The following is a 13556-nucleotide window of genomic DNA, read 5'->3' on the forward strand; positions in this document are numbered from 1 at the left end:
AACAAGACAAAATTTGATTTTTTCATCTTTAAGTCTTAAGTAGATTCTTGATTTTAAAAATACATGAAAAGGCTATACTCCTACACCTCAATAAAGGTGCTGATAAAATTAGAAGATTTTTAGTGAAATCTATGAAAAATAAAAGCTGACCAAGATGGGTTCCTTCACTAGTAAGTTAATGAATTTATAAGTATATCTTGTGGTTAGGTCTTTTGAATTTATATTCCCATAAACACTTGAAAAGACAGGGTAGCTATTGATTCTTTTTCAAAGAAAGATAAAATGGCATGTTATGACTAATAAAAAAGAAGTGACCAAGATAGTATAGGTCAAGTTGTTATAATCCTTGTTATCTTCAAAATCCTCATTTGCACTTTCCAAACTGGAGACCTCAATTAGTAAATTTTATTATGAAAAACTATACTTTGGGTACATAGTTTTATTTTAAATCCATATACCAGAAAATTTTTTACTCACACTTATACCTCTCAGTTGAGGTAATTGGTACCTAATCGTTATTATAAATAATCATTCCCTTTCCCTTCCCTCTATCAGTGCCATATTCTGATAATATGGTCTTGGTAACATTGGGAGATTTCGAGCTGGAAGCAACCTTAGACATCTAGTCTAACAACTAATTTCCCAAATTAAGAAAACAAGGCCAAGAGAAGATAAATGAGTTCCCAGGGTGACACTGGTAGTTAGTAGCAGAATCAGGATTCAAACTCATTGTCATCTGAAATCAAATCAGGTTTTTGGACTCAATAGCCAGTGTTCCTTTGATTACATGACTAATCATTTCTAATCATTTCTCCCCTGGACAGAGTAGAATCTGGGAATCCATATTAATTGAGAAATCTAATAGACTTCTCTGGGTCTTAGTTCCAAACAACAATCTCCTGCAAATCTGTAAATAGACACAGATACAGCCAGGAATGAAGATGAAGGTTTGGGTTGGGTTGAGTTGGGTTGGGTTGGGTTAGGTTAGGTTTTGATGGCTTTACCACTGTCAAACATAAAAGTGTCTGAAGAGGAAATCAAGGGCATGTCTTCCTGTCTCTTAGACTAGTGCTCCATATACTCTGCCATGTACAATTCCTCACCTGGGCAACCCTTTTCCACTACTTAACCACCATTGCTATGGAAACATAAGGGGGTCACATAATACTATTTGTATTATTTGTACTTTTGCTCTATTATACCTAAAGTTTTCATCATCTAGTGATTAATCTGTTAGTGTTGAATTTCTCATCTTAGACTTAGCTCTTAGACTTAGACTGGCTCAGAAACAGTAAGCATAACCCCTTGTTAGGCCCATCCTTCCAGTTGAGTAAGATTCATTGGAGTTTTACTATCTACTCATACAACTATTAAGAACCCATGGTTACCTTCTGATCATTCTCCAAATTCCTTTCCCCTTTCTTTCAGGTTAGAAATTTGTGGCAAGACAAATAAAGATTTAGTAATATTATTCATAATTCTGCTGCCTTCTACAAGTCAAATACAGATATCTCAAGGCACTCATGTGATCTAGAAAATCCAAGTAAAAATTTTTGGCCATCCCTTCATACCAAAGAAGAGACCTGATTTTTTTTTCTTGTTCTCTTATGGGGTATTTACAGTACCTTATTGTAAAATTTGGGTTAAATGCTTAGCTATATGTAGGTCAATATTAAAAATTTTTAGCCTTTGTGTATTGTGCTGGTTTACACATTCTTTTTACAAACTTTAACTTTTTACTTATTTTAACTTTTAAAAAGAAACCATATATTTATGATATTAAAAGATAAAATATATTGATATTACATAATTCTATACATATATTTGATGCATTTCTGAGTATTCAAACTTTTTTCTTTATTGTCTGCTGGTCTTCAAGTGTCATCTATAGCTTTTGCAAAACTGCCCCCAAATTCTCATTTAATTTCTTATGTTGTATTTATGTTATATCAAAATCATGATGGGGAAAGTCACAAAGTGAAAGGGATAACTACATATGATTTTCTATGGTTGAAAATTGTTCAAAGTAGGCACCAGAGAAATATATGTTGAATGAAGTTTTTGATCGAGTCATAGGATAGAGTCATAGTTCTATATTTTTTTAAGTATAATTTTTTAATGAACAAAAATAGTCATCATGGAAATCAGAGGATTACACTCTTCATGAACATAGTTCGCTCTACCATCTTGCATTTAGTTGCATAAAAATTTCACAATATGCATATAAGCAAACAGTTTATTCTTTGGCTAAAGCTTTATTACAATGACTTTCTAAGAAACAAAATGAATTCACAATTTATAATCTAAAATAAAGTGCCAGCTTATTCATTTGTATATGTTCATTTGCTAGTTAACATTAGAGCACCTTCTAATCATGCCAAAAAGCATTAAAAGCATCAGGTTCTTTGAAGATTAAAAATAATCAGATTCCAATACCAACAAAATACTAACCAAATGGGAATCCTTAACAAAGGTTTAGTAATTGGGCTTGGCTGACTTTGTGAATTATTCAGATCAGTTACTTGGAATTTTGGCATCTGGAGAAGGGGTTTAGACATCATCTAGTCTAGAGGTTTTTAACAGGAAGTTTGTGGACTTCCTTTAAAAACTATTTTGATAACAATATTGTAATTTAATTGATTTCCTTTGTAATTCTATAGATTTTATTTTATATCTTTAAAACATTATTCTGAGGAAGAGTCCCTAGGTTTCACCAAATTGTTCAAGGGTTTCGTGACACAAAAAAATGTTAAGAACCCAAGCTCTAATCCAACATTCTCACCTTAAACATAAAGAAGTAGATGCCCAAAGAAAGTTAAATAATTCACCTAAGGGAAGACAGACAATAAGTGGAAAATCTGGTATGAGAACCCCAATTCTCAGGCTCTAAATGCAAAACAGATAATAAGTTGGAAATCTGGGATGGGAACCCTTGTTTTCTGGCTCCAAATGTAGACGAACTTTGTGCTATATCAGATTGTCACGACTCTGGACAGTGGGTTCTGAAGGAACCTTCCTAATTAGTTCAAAGAGCTATAAGGAGAGCCAGACAGCAAAGGCTGTGCTGGCAGCCCCTCATTTGCTCTCATTAGGTACTTTTTATCCTAATACAATGACACTTGGGAAAGGACAGAGGGGACTTTTTAATTGGCGCTGTTACGAGTTCTTTCTATACAATGACATTCTCCATTAATAGAGAATCTAAAGATTTCCATGCCCACTCTACAATTACCTCTTGCAATTCTCAGAAATAATGGTATCTTGTCTCATTTAAAAATAAATCTGAAGTTCCTTCCTTATTGCCTTTTCCCCTCTGCCTACTCACATGAATTTCTCCTTGCCAATTAAGCAAACTTACCATTATTTAAGGAGGCAGTTTTGATTTTAACTGTCCCCTCAAACTAGGCAAATTAAATTGAATTTCATTAGCCCAAGCTTCTTTCTCCCAGATGTAAGGCCAATTTAAATGAGTTCAGGTCTCTAATCAGATCTCACTCTTTGGGTTTAATCTTGGGTGATACTATAGAATTTATTAAACAGTGGTTTCTGAATACATGATATAGCACTCACCTGAAACAACAGGGGTATTTAGCATTCCTCTCCATTTCTCAGAATCATTTCCTTTTAAGAAAATGGAGGCAGATTCGTATGTCTGATCTGTTCAAAGAAAAGAAATATACACGCACATTCACAAACACATACACATTTTTCAAATAAATATGTGGGGACATGGGTTATATATACTCCCTACGAAACTTGAAATTAAGATCTCTCCTAAGACATTATTTTCCATTTGCAGCACTGCTGCATTCTGAGGCTAGTGCCTTCTCTGCTAACACTAATGATCACAGATATGTTCAATCTAATGAGAACCTTTAGCTATTACATTCAATATACCTAATAGTTCTGCTACCTAATAATATCACTTTAGCTAACAGGAAGGTAGCAATACTCTGTAATCTTAGATTCAAAAACCTGGACCTTCAGAGGCCATTTACTTCATCCTAGACACTATGCAATTTATAATTGGTCTCCAGTTGGACAGTGATATCCATGACTGAATTACCCAGATAACTAGATTTCTTGTAGGTGTCTAAGCATATGAATCAAAGAATGTAAAATATACACTTACAGGCAATTAAATGTTTAAATAAACTATTACATAGGAAGCCAAATATTAAATAATCATTTCTACTTCTCTGAGGTCTGAGACAAACCCAGAAACAAAATGATGCACAATTTAGAGTAAGAATTAAAATCAAACTGCCTTAGATCTGTGAGGGACAATGTTTGGCCCTTAAGTGGTTAACAAATGTTTATTCATTTGAATTGGCATTGAGGGTTTCAATCACAACAATTTTTTTCCCCTCCATAAAAGCTTTTCCTATCAAAGTTCTTTATGTCTTAAAAATCTGTAAACTGGAAAGCAACCTACTTCTTCTTCTCCCCTGTTTGTCCTTCTAATCCCACTCTGACTTCCTCCTTTCTACCCATCCACCCACTGTATGCATCAGAGAGTGTGTGGTTTATGGGAGAGAATTTGAATATTTCTCCAGTCTACCATATAGCTTGTGTAGGGAAATATTTATCTAATTCAACTCCCTCCTTTTATCCATGACACACTATAGACCCTTACAATCTAGCATCTTTTTGGTGAGCCTTCAACTATTTGCAATGACTGCTGCATCTCTCTTAGTCCATCTTTTCAGGGTTAGGTAGAAAGTAATCTTTGGTTTTCCCAAACCTTTCTCTCAGGACATGTGAGACTTTTGAATCTAGTATTGAAATTCTGGGGTTTCAGATAAACTTGGACTAAAAAGCCATTATAGGCTTTGCCTTCTATTGAATATTCTCTCTTTTTAGCTGATTTGGGGTATTTATTCAGTATACTTTTTATTTTTAAGAGAGAAATTGTCATTGTGCTGAAAGTAGCTTTCTGGTCCTCATAGTTTCTTGTTCTGCTCCCCTTAGTTCAAACTAAAACAAAAAAGATTTTCAATATCACATGAATATGTAAGCAGCCATCTGACTTCCCAGTGTGAACCCCTTTCTAACCAGAGATAATGCTTCTCTCTCATCTAACTAGTCCCCTGTCTTACCCCAGCTCTGGGCCTTTCAAACGCAGACCTGTTATGGAAGACATTTTAAATGGGCATCTAACTTTCAAAATCACATTTTGGGGCTGGGAAGGACCACAGAAATGACATAGTACAATTACTTCATTCTACAAAGGAAGAAAGTGAGGTTCAGAAGGGCAAAGGAATATGTTCACAGCTGCAGAGTTGATGATTAGGCATAAGATAGGGATCACGACTTCCAGTTTCCCAGTCTTCCATATTTGGGGTTCTATTCTGCTATATAGTGACTTTAGTGACTGCCACCAGCTTCCAAAAGTTTTGCCATTTAGACAATCTCTTTCCCCCTGAGATAGGCTTTAAAATTTTTCAACAGAATACAATTTTATTTCAAATAGATATATTATGGATTACCCATTAGTAGTATTTAATCATAATTAGCCTAGGCCTTTGCTTATATTTCCATAATCATAATCAGATATGCCAATTAAGTTTCATTTTTATATTTATATCCCTAGCATGTAACACAATGCATTGGCCTTGAACATAATCTATACCAGAGACCTTCCTCCAACTTGAATTATTATGAAAAGTTTTTCTTCATATGAGGGAGTAAAAGGTCCCCTGATATATAATGGAAATATGGGTATACACAAATATGCATATATACATGCATTCATCACATATACAATCTACATGTTGTGAAGGGTTAAATTGGGGGGAGGGGAGGTAGGAGTTTGATCAAAAGCCAGTGTGCAATTTATTAAATGCAAAACACTTAGTTTATTATTGGGAAATAGGAAGGAGGAAAGTGAAAGTAATCTTATACTAGATTATAACTATACCCAAGATCCCATCCTAACTAAAATTTTCTAGAAAACCCTATATCTATCTGCCTCAAAGGGTAGTATCTTCTGTTAGGCCGAAGCCCTCACCTACTCTCATACTCTTTCTATCTAATAATATAACCACTATCTATCTACCTATCTACCCAAATTATTAATGATCAATAAGGCTATTAAGGCCTTATTTCCTTTTCTCAGTTTCCTCTAGTCCCAGAGAGAGAGAGAGAGGGAGAGAGTCACATACTCCTCTCCCCAGGGGACCCAGAGACAAAAAGTCCTTTCCAACAGACTGCAACTTATAAAAAACCACACTCAGCCACACCCTTCTAACTGTCACAAACTGCCAAGCAGTACAACAGGAGGTCTCTAACTGTCAAACTACGTAGCAGGGGGTCCCTTGCTAAAAAATCACATTATTCTTTTTCTTCTTAAATATAAAAAGGGAGAAATTAATAAAAAACTCAACAATGTATATACATGTATGTATATGCACATTGTGTGTCATAAACACATGCTATGTTTATGCAACTTGCACAAATATATATGTTACATGTATGCATACATGCATGAACACATGTGATTTCCATTATATTTAAAGGGACACATTTGTGTAATTGGAAATCTTATGCCTTTGAACTACATTTCCCCGGAGCCTGCTGACTTCCTGTCATTATGTGCTGATGTAGACAGGGGGATAAATAAAGTGGTCTTCCCTTGGTAGTGCTCTTTGCTTCCTGGGTCTCAACTTTGGTGGAGCGGGCTGTTTGAACAGGTAGATTAGCCATGGGCACATGGTTCTATTTTGTTACCTTATTATTTTGTTACTTCTAATATTAATAAATCTTATAAAATATAATATTCAAAGTTTTATAGATTAATTTTTATTTTTACATGTTCCTCCTTTGTATAGAGGAAAAATTTCATAATAATTCAGCTGAATAATTCAGAGGGAGGTCTCTGGGGGAGGACTTGGGATAAAATAACTGATATTCCTGTATTACTTAAATGTGCAGAGTGCTTTTTTAGCCTTGCCATCACCTAGTTGGGTAGGTCCTCTTGGTAGTCCCATTTTACAGATGTGGTAACTCTTGCTCAGAGAAGTTGAATGACTTAGCAAGAATCAAACCATAGTGAAAGGTCTGAGGTGGGATGAGTAGTCAGTACTGCCTGAGTTCTGATCCAAGGCTCCAAGATTTGCCACACCATTTCCTGGGGAAACAGGGTGTTCTGGCACCTTTTCAGGGATGCTCACATGCCTGTTGCCCAAGGCTCGCCCATGGCTCCAAGAAGCTGTAGTGTGCAGAGTGGCCACACCCTAGAAAAACCATTCCGGCAGATGGGCTAAACCAGGGAGGGGGTAACTGAGAGACCTCAATGCCATCAAGTTGTGCCAGTGGCCATGGAGTGGTGGAAGTGGGTGCTGTGGAGTGCTTAGAACTTGGTTTGATATCGAAGAAGTCAGGATCATCCACTGCATTCCAAGCCATCATCAGTCATCTTGACATTTGTCTTGCTGCTAGAATTGGATGATCCTGGAAGAGAGAGTCAGGCCAACAACTGTGTGCAACTCTGCCTCACTTAAATCCCATTTATGTGTGAGTCAAAATACAGCACCAGTGATGCCATTTTGCTCCTTTTCCTGGCTGAGGGATGACAACAAATCAATATAATTTCCACTCATTTAGAACAAGAACCCACTCTGGAAGACTCTAAGAAATCTTTGAATTCTGCCTTCAGAGTTTTGGAGTCCACAGATTTCCCTCTTCTTTTCCTTTCTTATTTTATCTTCTGATTCAGAAAATGTATACTTTCTCAGGAAACTTCTTTTAAGAAATCAGTACATATCTATACTGTTATTTCCACTTCTTCTTAGGCTTTCTCTTGAAGCCTTGATACAGTTTGGTAAAAATTAGGGGGAAATTTCCATAAACAACTATGGTAAATTGCCAGGGTCTTATCAATCTGTGCAGCAGTGCTCTAACTGATCCATGATATCACAAATGGTAATGTTCCCTCCATGATCACAATCCATCCATACTTGGACAACTTTATGGCAAAATCATAAATATTTTTACATTTCAAAAATTATAGAAAGATCCAGATTAAAATAGAAATCAAATCCATGAGAAGAGACCGAGAACCTAAAATCAATGAATTTTAGCACAATTTGGATTTAACTTTCAATACTTACTCTTCCAAATCTGAACTCTTCTTTTTTCTTGGAATATTTTGTGAACAATGAAGATGATCAGAAATATGAAAACTGAAAGAACTAAAACATACCAGGTAATCCTCATGATACAAATAGAATCTGTTAGGGGAGGTAGAAAACAAACATTTTTAAAGGTACAGTAAAATGATTCAAGAGCTAAGAATTAGTTGTAATATGGGGCATTGGAATGAAAAAGCTTAAATTCCATTACTAACTCTGCCGTTCACTAGCTGTATGATTGGTGACAAATCCTTTCTAAGACATAGTTTCTTCATCTGTAAAATGAAGCAGTCAAAACTGATCATCTCTAGCCATATTATTTCTCTTCTATAAAATTTTGTGATTATACTTATTTTCAACTTAATACTCAATTTTGTTATCATTTCCTTCACTGGAAATGGAATTGTGAAGTCCTGGATGATAGAAATTGCCTTATTTGTATTGTATCCCTAGTGGTTCACACAGTGCCCCAGCACATAAATGTGAAATGAATTGAATGGAATAATATAAGAAATTCCTAATGTAAACAATATTATCATAAGGCAAATGCACATTGTTCTTAGGACAGGAAACTTTTGTTAAGCTTAAATGATAATATTTTTAGTATTTAAAATAAAGTAACATACCTAATAAAACAAAATGATAACAGATGGGTTAAGTCAGTCTACAGGAAAATGGCTTCCCCAAACTAGGGAGTGGTCAATTCTATTTTTAACCCTAAGTTCTGAATACTACAATTATGTCAATGTCATATATTTTTGCTGTGGTTCAGTAGTTTCGGTTGTGATCAACTCTTCTTGACTCTGTTTGGTGTTTTCTTGGCAAAGACACTGGAGTGGTTTGTCATTTCCTTTTTCAGCTCATTCTACAAATGAAGAAACTTAGGCAAACAAGGTTAAGTGACTTCCCCAGGGTCATACAGCTAGTAAGTGTCTAAGGCCAAATTTGAACTCCAGTCTTCCTGACTTTGAGCCTGATGTGCTATCCACCATGTCACCTAGCTGTCCCATCATCATCTAGCTGCTCCCAAACATTATATGAAGAGAGTTAAATCTGAAGAACTCAGAGAAAAGGTTTCCAGACTACAGAACGTTGTTTTCCTGGGACCAAGTACTCCCCACTGCCCCAGGGCAAGTACCTCACTGTCTATTCTATCTATAAGTTGATAGATACAAGGTATTAAATTTGGGAGAGGACAGGAACAAAGAATAAAATAAGCACCGTGGCTCACGGATATTACGCTTCAATTCAGCTAACTAAAATCACCTTTCCATTTTTTCTAAAAAAAGATTTGAATATTTATGGACAACTCCCTTAAAAAGAGGCTAGCCAAAGTTCATTTATATGCACAGATGTTCTCAAAACATGAAAAAATGTACATATGTTTTCCCAGAACACCAGAGTCCCTTCTGTAAATCATTATTATCTTTCTGAGTTATGGGGCCAAAACAGACAAGTAGACAACCATTTCACTCCATATAGGCTTAGAATTTACAGATTCTCCATGAATGCTAAATGAATTTTTCTTTGTAGCAAAACATGAAACAATAGGAAGACTTGTGTGTCTTATCCTTTGGAAAAACACAAAAATCAACTCAGTGTTTGTAAATGCACATTGAAAAATAAGGTGTTTTTTATTCCCATAATCCCAACTCTTAGATCTTTCAAACTTCTCTGACTGCTTCCTAATTTAAAAGACTGATATACTTCCTAGATAGAAAAGACTATTTTCAGTACAAAGTAAAGCCCCTTTTGTCCCTTTCCTCTTCTATCTTTTTTAAAATAGAATAAAAGATTTTTCATGGCAATACAAGGTCAAGTGACTGGAGACAAAAACCAACCTTAGACCAATGTATAAAGTAGTCAAAATGTATCTTTGAAATATCCTCCTTCCAGTGTTTCTCTCCCTGTGGCATTCGGTGCTTTCTGGATGCTCACTGTGGTGCCTCATCCTGGCCTGTCCCTACTTCCTCAAACATGTTTCCATGTTTAAAAAAATCTTCTCTTCCTTTCCCCTCATCCAAATTGCCATTCCTTCCTTCAGTGCACTGGTCTCCACTGGTCAGGGAGGAAAACTAGCTGCTCAAGTAATTTCAATTAATTTCTAAGTTTCATGTTTAATAATTATTTCCATTTAATAACTATTTCCATTCTAATAGAGGAGAGGCAATACAAGTCATGGAGACCAGAGAACTCAAGCAGAAGTGAGCTACAGCTTGTATAAGAAAAGTGACCAAGAAGGCCTCATGAAAGAAGTGTGCAACCCCCAAAATAAAATGGGTGGATCATTTGCATGAGGGACCATCAGAATGAGTCATTGGTGACACAGGGTCAAGGGATCTAGAAGGAGGTCCCCCAAATCCATGGGGGTCCCCCTAAGCAGGATATGTGGGAGGACATGGATAGGACCTGCCCAAGATGAAAAGTATGTATGAGTTGAGTTGGATATTATTAGAGGGAAATCAAAGATCAGTCAAAAGACTGAAGAAGAGATAATAACTGAACCTCCAATGAGCAAATCTCTCGTGGAGGGGAGGCTTTCAAGCATCCACAACATAAGAGGGAGAAGATTTTCTTTTAAATTTAGAGGAAGAACTCTTTCCCAGAGTCCTCTCTTCACACCAGTTGGGAGGCTCTTTCTGCCAATGTGTAAGGTTGGTGTTTTGGGCAAGTCTGTTTTGAAGGGAAAAAAAAGAAAGAAAGAAATGAAAGCCACTTTTGGAGGCTGCCCTATTCTTTTATTCATGAATTTGCTCTTCCGTGTGGCTTTAATATAACAATGGTGAGGGAATTTTCCTGTCTTCGTTGTACTCCGCTAATACCAGAAAACCTAAACCCAACTTTCTATCTAATTTCCTTAAATAACTTACTTCCTATCTCCATTTCAAGTTGCAGAGAAACCTGACGGCAGCTGTTTAGACTTTGCACACTGCTTTCCATTGCCGAGTCTCTCCTGGTGCTCGAGTTTCTAACACTGAGTTTTAGGAAACAGGTAGTGGCGTGTCCTCCCAGGTCTTCCATGGCCGGAACCAGAGTGAAGTTGAAAAGAACAGGAAGTAGAGGAAAATGCTTGACTTTCATCTCTACGGACTCATTCATTATGGAAGCTACAAGGAAAATAGCATTATATGTTGACAGGGACTTAGATGTGAAAACTCACCACAACCTTATTTTTCCTAGGAAAGAAATATGAAGGAATGGTCTTCATTGGAAATTTAACTAAACTAGATCAAGCTTTTAAGGTGATAGAGCCTTTGTGTCAGTCAATCAATCAATCAATCAATCGGCATTTATTAGGCAGTTACTTCTACTACTACCACTACTTCCACTACTATTACCACTACTATTATTACTACTACTATTACTACTACCACTACTATCACTACTACTACTATTACTACTACCACTACTATCACTACTACTACTGCCACTACGACCATTACTACCACTACCACTACTACTACCACTATTAATACTACTACTACTACCATTACTACTACTACTACTACTACTACTACTACTACTACTACCACTATATATATATATATATATATATATATATATATATATATATATATATATCATTATGCCATATAGTATCACAGGGAAAGGTAAGCCGCTCTGGCAAGAAAGACTCTGGGGATGCTAGAGGATGACCCTTCTTCAGAACTCTGTTGTGCCTAGAACTGATGACAGCAATGGAGTCTTCATCATCGCTCCCTCTGGTGCCTCTACTTCCACACCAGGATAGGGATCCAGGACAAGCCCTGGGGCCCCCTCTTGCCCCCCACCTTCCCTTCTCAGCTCTGCAGGGAATCAATCTCCTGATGCTTCTTTGAGAAGACCGACTTACAGAGCCTTTGAAGTACGCTCCAATGGTAAGATTCCATCCTAAGATCAGAAGCTGTATTGTCAGGTCTCTTGCTGACTGGCATTTAATTCCATGACCCAGGGTCTTTATCCGAAAAATAGAAATTATTTTCATTTTTGTGGTTGTTTTAAATGACATCTAATTTTAAAGATAATTTACCCCCAAGCAATTTTCTTTCCATTTTCCATGCTTCTTTCAGTTTTCCATTACCTTTTGTTGTCAATTCCTGATGAATAAAATCCAGATTTCCTTTGGATTCACAGACCAAACATGAAGAATACAGCTGTAATTCACTGGGGGTTAATGGACAGACCTGAGATATATTATGAAAGGGGAAGTGGTCTGCAGAAATTCCCAGAACAATAACTTCGCGTTCCCTTTCTTGTTGTAGGAAGCTCACAAAAGAAATATTGAATTCAGGGAGTGGATAAGTGAAGTTATTTAGTGAACTAAGGTCAAAACAGGAGAGTTCCACAATATTTCCTGCATTAAAAAAAAAAAGAAAGAAAAATCCTTTTGAATCAACAAACACAGGGAGTGTAGTATTTATGTAAATATAGAGTTAACTCTCAATTATTATCAGGCAGGTCATAAATATTGTGTCCTACCTGGGACAAATGTTTCATGCTGATTGACAGCACCTACTCCACTTAACTATTGTCTTTGTTAACAATCTTTGACAACCTGAAAGGTGTAAACTCATATTTGTTTTTAATTTGTAGTTCTCTGATTATTAGTGATTTGGAACATTGACAGCCTGGATTTTTTCCTTTGCGACTTATCTATTTATACCCTTTTGGCCATTTATCTGCTGGGATTTGGCTGCCATTATGATATATTTGAATCAGCTTCTTACATATCATGAATATCAGATTTTATTTTAAAAAAAAGTGTTACAAAAAGTTTTCCCCATTACCTGCTTTCCTTTGAATTTTAACTATATTGATTTTTGTTTATGCAAAACAACTTTTCAGTTTTATGAAATCAAAATTATCCACTTATTATGTTATGATCCTTTTTTTTTAAACCCATACCTACCTTCCATCTTGGAGTCAATACTGTATTGGCACCAAGGCAGAAGAGTGGTAAGGGCTAGGCAATGGGGTTTAAGTGACTTGCTCAGCGTCACACAGCTGGGAAGTATCTGAGGCCAAATTTGAACCTAGGACCTCCTATCTCCAGGCCTGACTCTCAATCCACTGAGCCACCCAGCTTCCCCCTTTATGATCCTTTCTATCATTTGTCTAGTTATGAATTCTTGCCCAAAGTTGTAGAAGGTATTTTCTTCATTATTTCTGCAATTCTGTTATGATGTGAACTCTTAGATCTAGATCATTTGTCCATCTGGAGGTTATTGTGGTATATGGTGTAAGATCTTGACTTAAACTTTGTTTCTTCCATTCTGCTTTCCTCTTTTCCCAGCAGTTTTATTGGCCAAAATATTCACTGAAGTAACAGAAGTCTTTGGGTTTATTGGACACTTGGCTTCTAGATTCTTTTGTTCTGTATATTATATTTTTAAGCTATTTCACTGACCAACTTCTTTATTTGTT

The 13556-nt window shown here is 36.2% G+C and overlaps 1 protein-coding gene across 1 annotated transcript in view; it reads right to left on the minus strand.

Moving 5' to 3' along the window:
• The window catches only part of TMEM156 (transmembrane protein 156), a 42451-nt gene that overhangs the window by 13878 nt on the left and 15017 nt on the right, over window positions 1-13556 (minus strand). The window contains exons 2-6 of the mRNA XM_056803798.1: window positions 12140-12558; window positions 11982-12087; window positions 11003-11239; window positions 8112-8288; window positions 3571-3657 (exon numbers count right to left, since the gene is read on the minus strand). Coding sequence (XP_056659776.1) covers window positions 3571-3657; window positions 8112-8288; window positions 11003-11239; window positions 11982-12087; window positions 12140-12558 — 1026 coding nt within the window. The remainder of the gene's footprint in view (window positions 1-3570; window positions 3658-8111; window positions 8289-11002; window positions 11240-11981; window positions 12088-12139; window positions 12559-13556) is intronic.

This window comes from Monodelphis domestica, chromosome 6 (assembly GCF_027887165.1).
Source record: "Monodelphis domestica isolate mMonDom1 chromosome 6, mMonDom1.pri, whole genome shotgun sequence".
NCBI lineage: Eukaryota > Metazoa > Chordata > Mammalia > Didelphimorphia > Didelphidae > Monodelphis > Monodelphis domestica.